Source organism: Heterocephalus glaber, unplaced genomic scaffold (assembly GCF_053883595.1).
Source record: "Heterocephalus glaber isolate CG9 unplaced genomic scaffold, H.glaber_assembly_v1.0 deba00001613, whole genome shotgun sequence".
Taxonomy (NCBI): Eukaryota; Metazoa; Chordata; class Mammalia; order Rodentia; family Bathyergidae; genus Heterocephalus; species Heterocephalus glaber.
Window position 1 is genome coordinate 32159552 of NW_028258384.1, and position 19437 is coordinate 32178988.

Genomic DNA, 19437 nt, shown 5'->3' on the forward strand with positions numbered 1-19437 from the left:
AATATAGATTTCTAATTCAAATGTGTTGAGTAGATAGTCCACATTAATGCTAAACACTTAGTATACATGATGTGCAACACTCTGCTTGGATCAATTTGGTACCACTCAACCATTTGCAACACAGAACAGAAATTATAAGGAAGTGAAAGCCACTAAAATGTCTGTCATTAAGTCTTTGCATCAAAGTTCATGCATTTTACACTGAAGGAGACATTTTATTGATGGATTAAAATTTAATCCAGCTTACTTTACATATAATCTTTATACAATATGTTTTAGATTTCTCAAGTCCTAGCTTTTATTTTTTTCATGAAGTGCTGGAGACTGAACTCAGGGCCTTGTACATGCTAAGCAAGTGCTGTGCCACTGAGCTACACCCCACCTCTGATCATAGGATGTTTTTAAGCAATATACAATGAGAAGGTTGCAGAAGGCAAAACTACTGATAGCCAAAGGAAGTGACAGTGGGAAAAAAGACAGGAAAAATTTTTATATGGCAGTTATAATTGATCAATAATATTCATATTCCACTCCCACAGGTTATTAAAGATTAAACTGGGCCATTATTGAAGTTTCAACTCCATCATTTATCTTAATTTCATCTTTTTATTTTCTTTCTTTTCTCTCTTTCCTTCTGTTCATCACTCCTTGTAGTATTTTCTCCTTTCATTTTCTTTCCTGGATGTATGCCACATATTAGCTTCTGGCCTTCATAGGTATTTCTTTCCTTAAAATTGAGAATTAGGGTTAGTGGGAATGCTGATTTAACTTGTTCATGAAGAGAGAGAGAGAGAATTAGTTTACATAATGAGAATGTGCAACAACCAATAATGATCTTCAAAATACTTTACAATACTTTGGATAATTTTTGTTAGTATTAGACCTTTTATTAAAGACTGCCTTAAACTACCAGGATTTTCTCTTTTTCTTTTCTTCTCTTCAATTTTTCAAACTGCTTTTCAGTCAATTTTGTTCCCATCCTGAGAATTCCTGGAAACCATTCTCAATTAGAAAACCTACTTCATTTTTCATCCCTGTCTTATTTTTTTTCTGGAACAAATAACTCCAGTCTACTTCAGCCTTTTGTCTGTCTGTTTCTGAGGATACCATACTAAATATTTTCTTATAATGTATCGCACAAGAGATTAGAAGATGGAATCTTTATAGTCTAAGCTAAGATACAGAGACTGTGGTAAATACTTGCATTTAATTCAGAAGATGAGTGTAAGAATTTAAATTAAATCCTATCAGAAAGGTCATTTTTCAATATAAATGTGGTGGACTTTCTGATTTTAAGAGTGAGGCTTCCTAGTCAACTGCTAATGGGTTTTGCTTTTCTGAGATATTGCTTATAATGCTGTTCTTCCTTCAGCTTGGTGGCAGTCATACACACTATGTATGTTACTGGATTAGAGGTTCAGGGTATACCAATGGGACTTTATTTTTAATATTCTTGATAAATATTCAGCCAAACCTACTGTAAATAGTGGCACTGTGGAGTCTCATCCCAACATAAACATCAGCAAATACTTATTTCCCAGTATTCCTGGAGTAGATTTCATGGTAAAGTTGCTGGGCTGGAATGAAAATCTGTTATCTGCTGTGTTTTTTTGTATTGACTTCCCAAATTAAACCAATAACTTATTGAGCTTTTTGTTCCTGGTTAATTATTTTGACATATGCTGAAATTATCAGTGGATTTTGGAGTGAGTGCCCAGGTGAGCAGAACTAATGGAAGGAGAAATAGCTTTATTGGGACACCATACTGGATGGCACCGGAGGTGATTAACTGTGACGAGGACCCAAGACGTTCCTATGATTACAGAGTGAGTGTGAGGTTGCATATAGAAGGAATCAAAATTTTGGGAGGATTCTTGACTAACATTTCTTTTTATTGATAAAAAAATGAAAAGCAAGCAGCAGTTCCTTCATATTCACTCTTCTATTTCTTGATGTGTTTTGAAGGTATGCATAAAATAATATTTTATAAGGATGTAGACAAAGTAAACCATGAGGAATTATTGGAAGGTAGACTGTCTAGTTCATATTGCTTGTAATTTCTTGGTAAAAATACTATATTATGTGGCTTTATATGGAAAATTAACTTCCAGAGGCTGTGGGTTTTATAAACTTAAAAATGAATAAATGTAAAGCCAATGATTAAGCCCCATAACTTAGCCCCAAAAAGAAAAAAAATAATTTGATTATTCAGGGTAATGGAGAAAATCTTTGGTGCAGAGTTCACTTCTAAAACCACAGGAAAATAAATGGAAGAGACAAATTAAGTAAAATTCATGCTATTTATTAAAATTTCCACTGAGGCTGCAATACGGACAATATCTATCTTTGTATGCATTTTAAAAAACTGATGTGGAAATAAGGAAAACTCTGCATTTGCTATAGACTGGAAAATCTTCACTCACTCTCCACATCATAAGTCATCCAAACAATTCAATGTGGGCTCCTGTGTGGAACCTAGGACACAGTACTTGAAGTTGATTAATTTAGGTTTCTTTTCCATTTTCTTAAAAGTCCTCTGCTTGAACTGAAAAGTAATTATTTACCGAGAGCTTATTAAATGTTCAGTGCTACATTAGAACCTATAGAGACTAAAATGCATACAGTTCTTCAAATGGCTTATTGTAAAAAGTAGTACTTTATTCCTATATATATTTTGCTCTCTTCCAAAGACTTTTTCATCAGTATTAGTTATTTATTTTTATTTTTTTATCCCCACATACCCAAAAGAAAGTTTAAGCTTAGACTATAACAAAAATGAAGAGATCTATATACTGGCTTCCAAAAATTCAGTTATGGTGTTTAGGAGTCATCCAACCAGTGTACCTCTAGCACTATGCCCTTTCTACACAATGAAAAACAAAGTACAGTTAATAGTGGTGAGGATAATTTCTAAGATCTCTGTAATTTAGTATCCATTTACTATATTTCAGAAACTTCTAAAATATTTATATTTATACATATAAATATATTAGCTAGTACATACCTAATTTACATGTAATATATGATAATTCATATATTATTTTAAATAATAAATATAATATAATAAATATAATAAATACATATTTATATGCTTAACATAAATAAACAATATATTTATATATCAACTATGTGTATGCAAACACACACATGCACACCATTTCAAGGAAGTGGCTGCTATTATAATCAGCATTCTTCATAGAGTAAAATTGAAGTACTGAGAGTTAAATCATTTGCCCAAGATTGTGCTGGTTGTGGTTCTATCTATTAGGACTTCTTTATACCAAATTCACTTTGATATTTTAGGTGAGAAAGCAATAGCAGCACATTCAAGACAAACTTCCCTTGCACTGAACCTCATTCCGTATCAATTCATTATGTAGTGACATACTGGATGGTCACAAGCTCAGAAAATATCTTCTTACAATGTCAATGTATAATGAGTCTTTCTTACAGAAGGCACATGAATTGGCTCTGGCATTGATATCCTCATCCCCAGCCAAAGACTGTTTTGAATTTCTTAATACTACCAATTACCCATTTTTAAGTGACCTGTTTTGGGCCATCTTTTCCTTTGCAGAGCGATGTGTGGTCCGTGGGAATCACTGCTATTGAAATGGCTGAAGGGGCTCCTCGTGAGTAAAAATATTTGATATTTATTGAATGTTAAGGAAATGTGCATATAAATCTGTCTTCTGGAAGAAAATCAGATAATCGTTTTAACCATTCAGGTTTTACTGGCCACACGGGTGTCACACTATGTGCAAGATTATATCATGATTTATCATTTCAGTGATTACCAAATGCTTTTGTCAGAATTGCCAGATTTAAGCCAAGTATATAGCAGAGGCATCATTTTGAGTTTGAGGCCAGTCTGGGCTACATAAGCAAAACCCTGTTTCAAAAAAACAAAAACAAAAAAAAATGCCAAGATTTGGATATATAAAAGTAGCTTGTGCTTTTTTTCTCATTATATCTTATGTTAGGCTAAGGATTATTTCAATTTAGCCTCAGTAGTTCTGGATCTTGCCATTTCTGACCAACCCGAATCTAAGTGTTCCAGTCTATATTGACCAGTGGAAAATTTAGGTTCCAGAACACTTATGGTCACACACTATTACTGCTTCAGGCTAAGGTAGTTGGGGAAAAAATCCTCCAGTGGTTCATTTAAATTGAGTTAATACTAAGCAATGTTGGGTATTAAGCATTGTTTGGTTTTTGTTTTTCTTTTGCAGTCAATCCAGCTCACCCTTGGTCCCTTCTTTGCTCTCTATTTCCTATTGTATTCACCACCTCCCTATCATTTAAATGGCCAAGCAATATCCTGTTCTCTTAAGGCACTGCTTTCTGGTAGGAAAGTGAAAATGGAATAGGAACATGGGTATAAATGACTGATATCCATCTAATGTGACTCCACGTCACATTTGCTGTTCTCAATATTTACATCTAAAGGTCTAAATGATAATGAATTCCTGGTAAGCTGTGTGAAAAGTGAGAGAAATGCCTTTAGGGATTGTGGGGTGGGGGGACTTCTTTGTTTCCCCTTCTCCAAACATCCAGTATGTTCCCATGTTCTTGTATGCTCTGTCTTCATAACATCCATTCACCATATTTTGCAAACTTGAAATATTTTATCATTGTGTTGCAAGGCTAATGGGAAGAATTTCAAGCACACATAGTGGTAATATAATTGTTGCCAATTTCTGGTGTCCCTTAGAATACCAAAAAAAGTTTGAAATAAAGTTAGAACAGATGTATAAATCAGTCTTGAAATAAAATTAGGGAGATGTAAACCCTATCTTCTGATTATTTTTATCTAAAATCATGATTAAATTATGTTAGGTTGAGGAGTAGAACAGTTACTGTTTCTGGTGGTGTTTCTCCAATTTCTTTATCTTCTCCATATTCTCTCTTTCTGTTTCTCTCTCTCTCTCTCTCTCTCTCTCTCTCTCTCTCTCTCTCTCTCTCTTTCTCCCACTCCCTCTCTCTTTAAGTGTACAATATAATAGCTTATATTATTATTGATACAAGGATTTGATTAATATGCATGAATTCATCAAGTAGTTTTGCAAGTTGCCAAAGTACATCTTTTTTTCCATTATTTCTGAGTGCTTCTCACAAAATCTTCCCCTAAAAGCACATTTTTTATTCCAAAATATTAAGTTATGGGAGGAAATGAGGTGATGAGTAAATTCACAGAAAGAATGCAGAGGAATTTGGCACAGAGTATGCAAATGGCAAGCTTCTTGCAAAAGACTAGTAAAGACCATGATATTCTAAACTCACAAGGGGAGAATATAAAGCCAGCTTGTCTGGATAAGTAATTGAAATGGTGCAGCTTTGATCATGAGCAACTCTAGATAGCTGCCCTGCCAAAACATTTCTTTTCAATAGCTTCTTTTATTGCCTGGGGTAGTAGCTATGCACAAAAATGATTGTCATCAATTTAACTGCAGGAGTCCTCAAGTTGTAATTATCACTTCAGAGGGGATGGCTTTCCAAAGTGACAGTTATCTGACAATATCCTTTGAGATCCAAACAACAAAATGATCTCCCCTTGATCTTTCTTTGGTTAGTATCTCCCAGAGATATATGAAAGGGGAAGAATAACATCATGAATATTTGCTGTAAGGCCTTTGAAAAGAAAGGACTAGGCCCTGGCATACCAGAACCGTCTTCAGTTCTTACTTTGTTGGTAGGAATTTAAGCACTATGAGGGCTGTTAAACCAAGGCTAGAACATAAGCTGTCATTCAGACACCATATATTGGCCAACTAGTGTCGTAGAGTAGTGATTAGTGATTGTTAGCCTCTCTCTCTTATGTAAATGTGAATCTTTTCTGAGAGATAAGCAGGATGGGGTCAAAAGCCCTTCCTTGTCAGTTTTCTACAGCAACTAATTTACCTTAATCTTACCTAATTTGGCATGCTCTTTGATATAGTGGAAATTATTCTTCACATCATCAACCATACCTTTTAATTATCCTGCTTCTGTTTCTTTTACTATGTCTTTCTCTGACACCCCATGTTAATGTTTACCTGACTGTCTCATAATTCAAATTTACCCTTGTCCCACCAAGGGTCCCTCATTTCTTCAATATGCAGAAGATTCCTTCAGGTCTTAACAGGTATTAGGAACAAACCATATTATTTAACCTAATTCAAATTAAACCAGATTTAGTGTGCCCAATCTATTAAGAGATGTGACATTTACAGGAGGTCTGCTATTTCAAAGGAAGGAGCCTTTAATTGTGAACATTTGGGCAGTGTTGTTAGATATAGGTTGGCAAGGACACTTGTTAACATTCCTAAAATTAAACAGTATAGGAAGTTTTCCATAGCTGCTGTTCACATTCCTCCTGTACCCACCCTATATACTTCATTCTTGTATGAACTTTTCCCTTTCACTAATAAAACCTTGCCTAGTCCATGTAGTCACCCTTGACTTCTGAAAATGTCAGTTGACTGAATGATGTGCAGATGTTAATGAATAACAAAGTATTTAATATTGTACAAGTACAAATTATGTTTAAAGGACAGAACCTGATGACTGATTGCACACAGTGAAGGATTTATAGAGAGTTAAATATAATACTGATCTTTTGAGCTTGGAGCTAATTCTGTGCTTAATTATAAGCTTGTACCTTCTATTCATTGTACCTATGTAATTGAAAACAAAGTTTGACCTTTGAACAATTTCATTAGTTATTTTACCCTAACAAAACAACTCTGGGAAGGGAGCTTTATTGTATTACTATGAAAGGGCAGCTTGACACTGTAGGTTTTCTGATGAGGCATTTTGGGAGAGGAAAGATATTTCTACTGAAAATCATTCATAAAAACTGTCCTCACACAAATGACATGCCTGTAGTGTTAGGAGAAATCTACACCATAGCTCTCTATTAGGAATTGTTTGGATTGTCAGCTTTCTTTAAAGCACAACAAGAGATAAGTAAAGAGACATTTTTAAACACTTAGAGAGAAACCTGGAATTCCAAGAGCAATGAGTTGATTAATCTATCTAGCACATATTACAATCAGCTTTTCTTTGTATAGTTGTATGTAAAACAAAACAATGAAAGTTCAGTAATTTGCCAAAGACTTGAAGGGTGAGATAGTTTAAATCTTTATTATAATATTAATAGTTAGTATTTATTAAGCACCAGCAAAATTCCTCTTTTACTTATAGGTTGCTATTTAATCCTCATGGAAACTCTTTAGAAGGGATTTCTTCTATATTTCCCATTTTTCAGATGAAGAAATTGAGGGCTAAATGGGTGAAGTAATTTGTCTAAGGTCACAAAGGCAGAGAGCTAAGATTTGAACCCAGAGAGAGTGTGTTCTGAACAATTATTTTTACTGTTTATACCTTTTTTCCTAGGACTCTTAGCTTCCTAAATAGATTACTACTAAATCATCTCTCTTTGCACATTATTGTACTTATCCACAAGCTGGGTTCACTTTTTCAGCCTATAATTACGTATTCCACTTTTCAACTGTAAGTACCTACAATATGGAAACACGAAAGTGCTTTTCTCCACTTTTGATTAAATTTTCTAATATAATTAATCAACCACACATTTCAAAAATGTTATCTAATTTAATTTATTACTAATTTGTTACACTTTGTGATGGTAATGCCTTAAAATCATATACAATGCAATGTTTATGTTAAAATGAGTTTGCCTTTAGCTATATTCTTTTGTAACTATTCATCTCTTAGTGACATTTAGCAGGATATGTGAAAGAACACTAAGAATATATTCCCTCTAGAATGAGGAGCGCATTCTGTAGTTAGCCTTTTACTTCTCTAAACATATTTACTTTTTTGCAGCTCTGTGTAATCTTCAGCCCTTGGAAGCCCTCTTTATTATTTTACGGGAATCTGCTCCTACAGTCAAGTCTGGTGGATGGTAAAGATAAATGTCTTAATCTGCTAAGCATGTTGGTTTAATGTTTTTATGTAGAAAAATCTTCATTCAGTTCATTGGTCTTGCTTCACCATCCTTGTTGAATATTTCCTAACACTCAATATCTTAACTCAAAAGTCTAAATGACCAGCTTTCATTAAGAGCTAACTAGCCAACTAAAAATAAGTAATATCTTTCATAGTAAATGATGATGGCATTACTGTCTAATCATTAGTGGGCATTTTTAATTGTTTCCATGGTAATGAGATGGACAAGAGACAAAAATTTGTAGTTTTTCACTGTGCCTAGATAGGCAGTCACTAAGTATTACATAAAGCAAGCACTATTGGTTGTCTCATTGTACTAAACATCCATAGACCTACAACAGAAGACTTGTTCTTCCAGGATGGTATAAGTCAGTAAACTTGGTTCTTCCCTCTAAAGCTTGTTGATCTAGTAACTTAAACTCTTGCTTTATTATTAGTATTTATTGCTTGCTAGTAGAAGTGGTTACTATGGTTTGATTATTGACATTCTTTATAGTTCAAATTAACCCTGTCTATAAATTAAGAATTTGGGGTTACATCTGTTTCCATGGGTCATTTTCTAAGATTAGTTTAATCCTGGTTAGTTAGCACTCAATTTTTGAGTCATTACATCCATTCCTCTGTAGCTAAAACTGAATATAGTAAGTGAAATATTCAGGGTTCAGTTGATGACTGCTGTGAGGCAAGCAATCTATTTACACAAACTACATTACATTATATTAGCCACTTAACTGCCAAATGACCACGTGAGTTTTTATCATGTACACCCTGCTGAGCTCATTAACATTTCTACTATTATCTGTGTAAAATACTGTTGATTCTGGGTTCTTTAAAAAAATAACCTCACTGTATAATGTATATCAGGGAATTGCAGGATATTTGCTAATTAAAAAGACCCTTACAGCTAGAGACAACTCTTTCCAAAAATATGACCTTCAGAGTGGCATGTGGCTAGGGAGAGAAGCTATGTGGCAGGCTGGAGAATATTCTTTTATCTGTTTGATTCATTTCTTTTAGGTCTCGAAAGTTCCACAATTTCATGGAAAAGTGCATGATAAAGAACTTCCTGTTTCGTCCTACCTCTGCAAACATGCTTGTTCACCCATTTGTTCAGGATATAAAAAATGAACAGCATGTTGTTGAGTCATTAACAAAACATCTTACTGGAATCATTAAAAAAAGACAGAAAAAAGGTAGAACTTGAGAAGTTTTATTTCATTGGAATAAATATTTAGATGAAAGTAGAATTTATTTATGTATTTATTATGTTCAAGGAAAATATTTTTTAAGAATTAGATTGAAAATACAATTTCTGAAGCCTTTTACATTTAGTTTTTTTAGTAATTTGTTCTTTTATTCAGTCGATTACTTCTTACTTGTGAGTTTTATATGAGGTTATTCATTACAGCCAGTTGTATTTGGCAAGTATTTATATATACAAAGAATTTGAAAGCCTTAAATACAATTTTATGATGTGGCAATATTATTGTAAGTTGACTCAAACTAAAGATAATTTAGTTGACCCTAGGAAAAAGGTGGATTTGTAATTAACCATTTATTAGCTACTAATTTTGACATAATGTTTGTACATATAAAGACTCATTTTACATATTAATCACTAACTATGAGATGTTATTAAAGAAACTAATTTATACAAATAGAAATGAGTTTCTATTAATGCTCAAAATGACAGAACAGATTGTCAGCAAATACAGGGGAAACTACGTGGGAAGCTCTAACATCATGATTTACAACATATTCTACATTTAATTTCATGGATCATGTACAGGGTTCAGAGTAACAAGGGAGTGGAGAAGGGAAAATTAGACACATAGCAGCCATCCTCAAATTAGCTGCAGGATGTATTGCAATGCAATGGTGCTTATTCCATCCACATAACTATACTCATCCTGTTTTCAAATGAAGAGAAGATAGACTAATTTATGTGCCTTTGGCAATGAAGTCATTGAACCAACATCACAGAAGCCAACCAGACTCAAATGGGTGCAGCAAAATCACACAGCTACTTCATAATTTACTGATATCCAGCGATGCAAGATTTCCAGAATGTTACCTACAGGCAAAGTCTCATTTATATGGTGGTTACACTGAAGATATAAATATACTCATCCTAAACATTTTAATGTTGGACATTCAAAAGAAAACTCTTGTTTGTAAGCTTCTCATTTTCAGTAGTTATAACATAGCAAGAAAGAAGCTAAATGTTTTCAAACATACTAGATGGAAAACCAAGAATTAAGATTTTACCTTCTCCTTGAAAATACCAAAGATCAATTCCAAGTCATAAAGTCTTTACCTGTGGAGCTCACAGGTGTAAGCTATGCCCGCCAGACATCTGGAGTTTCTCTTAATCCATGTTTTCCTTTGTAGCAGTAATTCATTTGCTAAATTTTTTCCTGATCATAGATATATTTATCTGCTTTCAACAGCTGTATCGTGTTGCAAAGTGAACCTAGAATATTGTCTGTTTGAAGCCAACCATATGTTTGAAGGGCTATCCTCTTTGCTACTTTCAGGTACAAAACAACAAAGTTGGATTATGTGTAACTCTGCTGAAAATTTATAGATTGTTTATCTTTCTCTTTCATAAAAAGGTATACCTCTGGTCTTTGAAAGAGAAGAAGTAATTAAGGAGCAGTATACCATGAGAAGATTCAGGTGCGTTAGACAAGTTGCATTATAATTTGATGATAGCAATTCACAGGATGCATTTGCTTCCATACTGCTGCCTTTAGTTCAAAACAGCTTAATCCTTTCTGAAACACCAAATAGCAGCTCTGTTTCTATGAGATTTTGACTTGGAGATTTTTTTTTATTACTACCCAAAGCCTCTTAGTATGTGGCAATAAAATGATCAAAAAATTATTATACTCCATTAATAATTTTATATATTGACATTGCAAATGTTATCTGCAGGATATTTCAGACATTACAGGAATTGTTCCAAAAAGATTTTCCGAAAATACCTTTGGCAGTAAATGTCTCTTTTAAAATAAAAGCAATTTCCCTGAAAGGCTCCATTCCACTGCAAATTCTAATTTGTATGTTTATTTCAGAGGACCCTCTTGCACACATGAGCTTCTGAGATTGCCAACGAGCAGCCAATGCAGACCACTTAGAGTGCTGCATGGAGAACCCTCTCAGCCAAGGTGGTTTCCGGATCGAGAAGACCCCCAGGTCCAGGCACTTCAGCACCTACAAGGAGCAGCTAGGGTGTTCATACCACTACAGGCTCAGGACAATGCACATAGGCCTCTACAAAGGCAGGCCCAGGCACCTCAGCGACTACATGGGGCAGCTCGGGTGTTCATGCCACTACAGGCTCAGGTTAAGGCTAAGGCATCTAGGCCTCTGCACATGCAGATTAAGGCACCTCTGAGACTGCGGAGAGCAGCCCGGATGCTCATGCCACTACAGTCTCAGGGTAAGCTACTTAGGCCTCTACAGATATGGGCCTCAGTACTTAAAATGCGGCAGGCTCAGGCTGAGGCACAAACCCACGAATTAAAACAACCTCAAGACCTGGACCAGGTGCCAGAGGAATTTCAAGGGCAAGATCAGGTACCTGAACAAGTACAAAGACAAGGCCAGGCTGCTGAACAACAGCAGATACAGAACCAGGTTCCTGAACAGAATCTGGGGCAGAACCAGGCACCTGAACAGCCAGAGGTACAGGAGCAGGCTGCTGAGCCTGCACAAGCAGAGTCTGAGGCAGAAGAACCTGAGTCATTAATGGTACATGCCCAGGTGTTCCTGCCCCTACTGTCACAGAGCCACCACGTGCTGTTGCCACTACATTTGGATACTCAGGTGCTCATGCCAGTAGGAGGGCCAACTGAAGGGTCACCTCAGGCACATGCCTGGACACTAGAGCCCTCACAGGCAGTTAGCTCAGTTCAAGCACTCATAGACGGACTATCAACATACCTGCTTCGAGCACCAAACTCGCATAACTCAAAGCCACTTGGTCTACTGCAAACCCTGATGGAAAACCTGTCATCAGATGTGTTTTACTCTCAACCAGAACAATCAGGGAAAAAAAAATCCAAGGTTTCTAGTCTAAGGCAAGCACTTGCAAAAAGACTGTCACCAAAGAGGTTCAGGGCAAAGTCATCACCTGAGGAGATTGAACACTCCTATTTAGAAGCCCGGAGGCACAGGCGCCGACGCAGATTGGAAGGTGTCTTCAATGAGCATGAGGAGGATTTGAGCCAATTTGAAAATGTAAGAGTTTGGATAATTTTATTCAGACAAAAATGCAGAGAAAACATGCTAGTTCATGTTTATATTTTTCCTATGTAAAACCTAATGTTAAGTGAAATAAATCAGACACACAAGTTTAAAAATTGTATGGTTTCTCTTATATGAAAAAGACAAAGTATAAATAAGTCAAAGTGAAACAAAATAAAAAATAAAAGTAGAAAATATGGAGATAGATCTTTGACAAATGAGAAGGGAATGAGCGTAGTGGGTGAGGGGAAGGAGATGAAAAAAGAAATATGATTCATCAATTACATGTACCAAATACCCACAATGAATGTATTCATAATATACTGCAAACATGTATAATAAAAAAACAAATGAAATAAATATTCCATGTATTCTAGAGAAGATTTACTAAATAATTTATGCTTCAAATGAGTTATCTTTAATTTTCCAGATAACTGTGATGGAATATGAGAAAAAATTGTTTGAATTATGGAGGTAATTGCTTAACATGTCTCCATAGAAATATAGCTTTAATTATTAGTTTTGTAGCTACTATTCCCTTCACTAATACAATAACTCCATAGGCACTCTTATAATTATTATTTTGGACCTTTAAATATTAATATTAATTTAATATTTCAAATATACTTCAATCTTTATTCCTGTAAGCAGTAATGAATTAGTTCTTTCTTGCCATAGAATATTGGACTGCACATTTGAGCGAATTATACTAATTTTGTACTAATACATAAAGATGTTGAAGCCAATGTTATGAGGAAAATCTGTTTCCAAAACATTTTGTATATTTTTACCATATTTATGGTCTCACTAATTGGCTACTCTTCTTATATCATTAATGGCATGGTTGCACAGACCATGAAACAGTTCCAAGTTGACCTGTTAACTCTTTGGAAATGTAGAATACCAAGCATTGATTTCTATCTTATTTAAGAATAATAAAACTTCATTCTTTCAAAACCTTCTAATAATATAAATGGGTATAATTTCACTGGAATTGTTGAATTTAATCTGGTAACTCTAATCTCTATGAAATTTGTGAGCTTGATAAGCAATTTAATGAGGTTATACAAGATTAAGAGAGCAGTTGTTTTCTTATATTTTACAGCACCTGTTTCTATGATAGAATTATTGTCATGATCCTGAATTATACCCTGTTATCCACATACATCTACCTAATAATATTTGAGATAGTAACTAGAAATGAACCTTGTGTGAATATCTAGATAAATGTACTTCAGGGGTAGAGCACAAGCTTAATGAAATGAGGTCCTGATTCCCTTCCCTCACCTTGCACTGAAAAAAGAAAGCACATTTATGAAGCTACTCATTCTCTTCAATTCCTAATTTTTTCTTTACTAAATTCTAGACAACATGTATACTTTGCAAATGGAGGAAGATTTCATATTTCATTGAAAAATTTTTGTAAACCTTGGTTATTCCTTTGTAAACATTTACTCTCTGTTTTTAAAATAATCGAGATATATCTAACTTCTAGTGTATGAACATTAAGTGAGTTTGAATAGTTCATACTTTGTATTTCTGAAGTCTGTTAAAATTTGGATCTATAATAATCCACATATGTATTACCAATTTTTAGATTTCTACCCCAGTGAAGTTGTGCCGTTTACTAAAAACAATAGCTCTTTAGGTTTGGGCATAATGGAACATCAAACAAATTTAATTCCTTGGCATTCATATCTTTATGTGTGGTCCTTAAGGAAAGCACAAAGTAACAGAAAATTATTAATACTACAGTCAAAGACTTGGGTCTTTTGAAATACTGAAATTTTATTAGAATTTTGCAATGTGTATGCATTTTTCATCTCACCAGCAGAAAAAAATCACATTTTTTTAGTTGAAGAGATAGCATTGGTTGGCTTAAAATAGAAAATAATTTCCTAAAATCTCGAAGCTTAATTAGTGAGTAATGTTTGCATCTTTGTGTAACAGGTTTTCTATTGTTTAAAGATCCAAACTTCAGAGTTGTAACAGCTGACTAAATGGAAAAAATTCATTTCTAGTTAGGAATTAAGCAAGCCAGAGATTCTTTTTTTTCCCCATTAACTTTATTGGTACATTTTAGGTATAAAATACAGTTACATTCATCATTAAGATCTTGTACCTTTACATGATGTGTCTTGGTTCTTATTTTTTCCCCTTCCTCTGCCCTCTCTTCACCCCCTCCACCCTTCCCTATTTGCAAAGAATTTGTTTCCATTTTTTTCCTTTTCTCATATTTTTTCTTTTTCCTTCTTTCCTTTCCTCTACCCCTCCCACTTCCCCTACTCCTTTAGACCTTTTCTTCGTATTACACAATATCAATTATACATTTTTTAAGTTACACTATCAAGACCTAGAAGACATTACCACAGATTTTACAGAATTTAAAAGGATATAGAAAGCATATTACAAAAATCTTTTTTGAAATAAATTTGACAACTTCTAAGAAATACCTTGGAAGACAAATTAATGAAACTAACTCTGGAGGAAATATAAAATTTGAATAGCACCTATTAAAGAAAGTATATTCTTAGCTTGAAAACCTACCTATATGACAACAGCAGGCTCATATCCATTTTAGCTGTTAAATTATATCAAACATTTAAAGCAAAAAAAAGAAGGAACACTTCTCCCCTCATTTTAGGAAATCAACATTGTGCTAATATTAAAACTGGATAAAGATAATGGAAGAAAAAAGTATGAACATAGATAGAAATTTGTTTAACAAAACAAACTATTAGAAGTCAGATCTGGCAGTATGTAGAAAGTGGTTTTATTATAGGGATGGTAGTGTTGGTTCAGCATTGGAAGATCCACCCCCAGAAGTCATCATTTTAACAGAGGAAAGGAAAAAGCCATATGATCCAGTCAGTAGTTGCAGAAAAAGTATTGGCCTAAATTCTACAGATGTTCATGGTAAAAGCTATCTGGAGACTAGAAGTAGAACAGAGCCTCCTCAACAGATCAAAGACGTAGTCCATACTTGCAGCAAAAAAGACTTATATGAGTGGAGAAGATACAATGCTTTCTCCCTAAGGTGGGAAACAAGGGCAGATATGCCTACTCTTCATCTGTCCATTAAACTTTGAAACATAGACCCAAATCAAAATAGCCTGGCAAGAAAATAACACAATTAGGATAGGATTGGCAAGGTTGAAGTAAAATCTTTATGTGTAGATGAAATGATCATCTACAGAGAAAGTACTAAGAAATCTCTAGGAGCCCCTAGAACTTGTATTTTCATTTAGCAGGGTTAGAAAACACAAGGTATATATATAAAAATTCAGGTCTATGTATACTTGCTATAAATGAAGAATTGGATATTGAAATTTAAAAGTTGTGCAGGAGTACAAAAGACCTAGAAAAGTGAAAAAAAAAAACAGTGTTGGAAGACATTTAGTATCTAATTTTAAGACTTCCTCCAAAGCTACAGTAATCAAGGCAGTGTTGGTGTAAGGAAAGACATATAGATCATTTGAATAAAACAGAGAATCTAGAAATAGAACCACACATATATGGTCCACTGAGTTTTCAAAGATTATTTAACAGTAACATTCTATAAAACATAAACTCAATTCAAGAGCTGAGGAAAAGTTAGTGTTTTCAGCTAATGGCAAAGGAGCACCTGGTATCTGTATATAAAAAATTAACCTCAACCTTTATTTCCATACATAAAAATAACTTGAAAGGATCTATGAACCTAAATATGAAAGTTTAAAACCATAAAACTTTAAGAAGAAATTATAAGGGAAAATGTTTATGAATTTAGGGTAGGCAAGAATTTCCTAGGATATAAAAAACATGATGTATAAAAGAAAAAATTGATAAATGAGATTCCACCAAAATTTAGAACTTTAAATGACATCATTAAAATGAAAAGTAGTCCTTAAACAGACCATATTTATAATGCATATAACCTATGACCAGAATATATAAAGAACTCTTACAGCTCATTAATAGACAGCCCAATTAAAAAGTAGACACAAGAAGATGATAAATAACCAGTACAGCACAAGGAAAGGTGTGCAACACTAGAATCAGAAAAATACTAATCAGTACAATAACAAGATTGAATTATACACTCATTAGGGAGATGAAGTTAAAAGTTTAAAAGAACAAATGTCAGCTTAGGTGTGAACCAGTTAGAACTTTCTAATACTGCTAATGTGAATGTAAAATGACAAAACCATTTTGGAAAACAATATAGAAATTTCTTGTAATACTGGTAAGAACCAACAGTCCTGTTCTTAAGTTTTCACTTGAGAGGAAGGAAAACACATGTTCACAATAGATTTGTACATACAATTTGACTATCTCTTATCTGAAATCCTTGGGGCCAGAGTGTTTCAGATTTTTGTTTGAAATCCACTTGATCTGCAAAGAGGATAGCTACTCCTGCTTTTTTTTTTCTTTTTTTTTTTTTTTTTTTTTGGTTCCTGTCCCGTGGAGCATTGTTTTCCACCCTTTAACTTTCAGAATATGAATTTTGTTTTAATTGTGTTTCTTGTATGCAGCATATTGTTGGATTTTGCTACTTGACCCATTCTGCCAGTGTATTTCTTTTGATTGGTGAATTGAGACCATTAACATTGACAGTTATAACTCATACATATTGATTTATCATTGTCATGACTTTTTCTGTTTGTTGGATTCTCCCCCTTTACATTTAATTTCTTGTTGCACCCAATGGGTTCATTCTGCTGTGCTTCCTGGGGTTGTGATCCTTGTTGTCTTTTCCTAGGATGTTGTCTAAAATTTTTTGGAGTTCTGGTTTAGTATTCATGAACTTCCTAAGGTGCTCTTTGTCATGAAAGTATCTTATGTCTCCATTAATTTTGAAAGATAATTTTACAGGGTACATCAATCTGAGTTGGAGGCTGTTTTCTTTTAAGGCTTGGAATACAACACTCCAAGCTCTTCTTGCCTTGATGGTTTGCATTGAGAAGTCTGCTGTGATTCTGATGGGCTTTCCTTTGTATGTGATTTGTTTCTTTTCTTTAACTGTAGGTAGAATTTTGTTCTTCTGTTGGGTTTCTGGAATCTTAACTATTATATGCCTAGGTGGAGATTTTTTTTTTTTTGATCACAGCTACTTGGAGTCCTATATGCCTCACTTATTTGTATGTCAATTTCTTTTCCCCTGCTTTGGAAGTTTTCTGTCATCACTCCTGTGAACAGTATTTTATGTCATCTGCATTCTCTCCTGTTTCTTCATTGACTCCAATTAGTCTTATGTTATTCTTCTTTGCATTATCTAGAAGCTGTTGGATTGATTTCTCATGTTCCCTTATAATTTTGAAGCAATTTTTCTTTTCCTGGTCACTAATTGCTATCTTATCCTCTATATCTGAAATTCTGTCCTCACATTGGCTCATTCTGCTGCATAGACTTTCAATGGAGCTTTTAATCTCCTAGAAATCTGTTTGCATCTGTTTTATGGATTCCATTTGTTTCCTATTTTGGTATTCCATCATGTTCCTCAGCTTCTCTATTTCTTTATCTGTGTCCTCTCTAGATTTATTAACCATGTCTTGCACTTTAGCACAATCTCTGTTGTTATCTGAGAAATTATTTCTGATTTCATTTTTTCCAGATCCTCTTTTGTTTCCAGTTCAGAGAGTCCAGATGGTTGAGTATCAGAGTGTTCCATCTCATTTCCCTTTGGGGTTGTTTTAGGTGATCTGAAAGTCTGGTTTTGAAACTTGTCTACATGTCTTTTCCTTTCCACAGGTTGAAGGGGTGTGCTGCTGGCGCCCACGTGGCTCACCTTCTCTGTGCTTGTTGGGGGGTGGGGCACTGCGGCCCAGAAGCCACCTCTTGTGCACTGGGAGCAGCTCACCTCCTCTTGTGCTTGCAGGGGTGGAACAGTGGCCTGGAAGCCTCCTTTTGTCCACTTGGAGAGGCTCACCTTCTCTGTGCTTGCGGGGGTGGCATGGCAGCCCCAAGCCAGAGATTCTTAATCTTGAACCCATAGATGAGCTTTAAGAAATCAGGACTTCCCCTGAAAATATATGCAAAAGTATATTTCTATATTCAGTTTTCTGTAGAAAATTTGTGGCATTCCTCAGATTCTGAAAGATATCCAGATCTAAAAGCTACTAAAAACCACTGATGTAAATAATTTTCATATTGAAAAATTATACTTTTAAATTATTTATTAGGATTATGCTGTTGGTTGGTCCTATCATTTCATTCTAACAACATTTAAAATATTTGTACTCATTTTTTGTTTCAAAGGACAAAGATGAAGGATCATCAGACAATGATGAAGTATTTCATCCAATTCAGGCAGAGGTCCAAATAGAACAATTGCAGCCATACATTCCAAATCCTACAGAAAATGAGGTAAATTTAATATATGTAGTAAATAAATGCATAGAACAGTGGTTCTAAAACTTTTTATGTCAGGATCTCTTTCTAATCTTAAACATTGAGTACTCCAAAATTTTTTTTTTATTGTCTGGATTGTGTCATTCAATGTTTAACTTATGAGAAATTAAAAACAAAAAATTAAAAATACATATGAATTCATTTTGAATCTAATAAAACTCTTAAATGTTAACATAATAAAAATTTTAATGAAATATGTATATTTTATAAAGGAAAATTTTGGAGATAATATCATTGTTTTATATTTTTCCAGATATCTTTAATCTATCTCACTTAGTGGAAAACAGCTGGACCCTCATATCTGCTTCTGCTTTTAATCTGTTGCCACGTGTTGTTTTGGTTGAAATATATGAGCAAAAACTGGCTTCTCACATATACATAGTTGTAAAAGAATACTTTCTATTGATTTTTTTCAGATCATTGTACATATACTTTGATAATATGTCAAAACCAGAAAATTGGAATCTAAAACCATATCAATGAAATTTTTTATAATTAGTACTAGTCAAATCTATTGTCTTGTGCGATGAATAGGTGATTTGTTTATGCATGAATTTTAACTTCATGAATTCATCAGTTGAAAAATATTGGTTTGCTCTGTATATAAATCTTTGAAAATATGTGCCTGTTTCATCAAATAATGCCAAAAAAATTTTGTTAATAATACTATCAATTTCAAAATAAATGCAATTAGTATTTGTTAGCTGTTAATGGCAGATATGTTTAAAATTCTGATATTTTTATCATTGCTAGCAAATAACATCAGTTTTTCTCTTCAGTTGACATCCTTACTTTATTCATTTAAAATAAAATGCCTTTCAAATGTCCATAGTTTGAGTAATC

General features: G+C 34.0%; 1 protein-coding gene across 5 annotated transcripts in view; it reads left to right on the plus strand.

The window, feature by feature from the left end:
* The window catches only part of Nrk (Nik related kinase), a 141817-nt gene that overhangs the window by 81585 nt on the left and 40795 nt on the right, over positions 1–19437 (plus strand). For all 5 annotated transcript variants that reach the window (XM_087196708.1, XM_087196710.1, XM_087196709.1 and 2 more), the window contains 7 exons: positions 1696–1826; positions 3578–3632; positions 7831–7909; positions 8971–9146; positions 10569–10632; positions 11031–12198; positions 18442–18549. In XM_087196708.1, the coding sequence (XP_087052834.1) occupies positions 1696–1826; positions 3578–3632; positions 7831–7909; positions 8971–9146; positions 10569–10632; positions 11031–12198; positions 18442–18549 (1781 nt within the window). The remainder of the gene's footprint in view (positions 1–1695; positions 1827–3577; positions 3633–7830; positions 7910–8970; positions 9147–10568; positions 10633–11030; positions 12199–18441; positions 18550–19437) is intronic.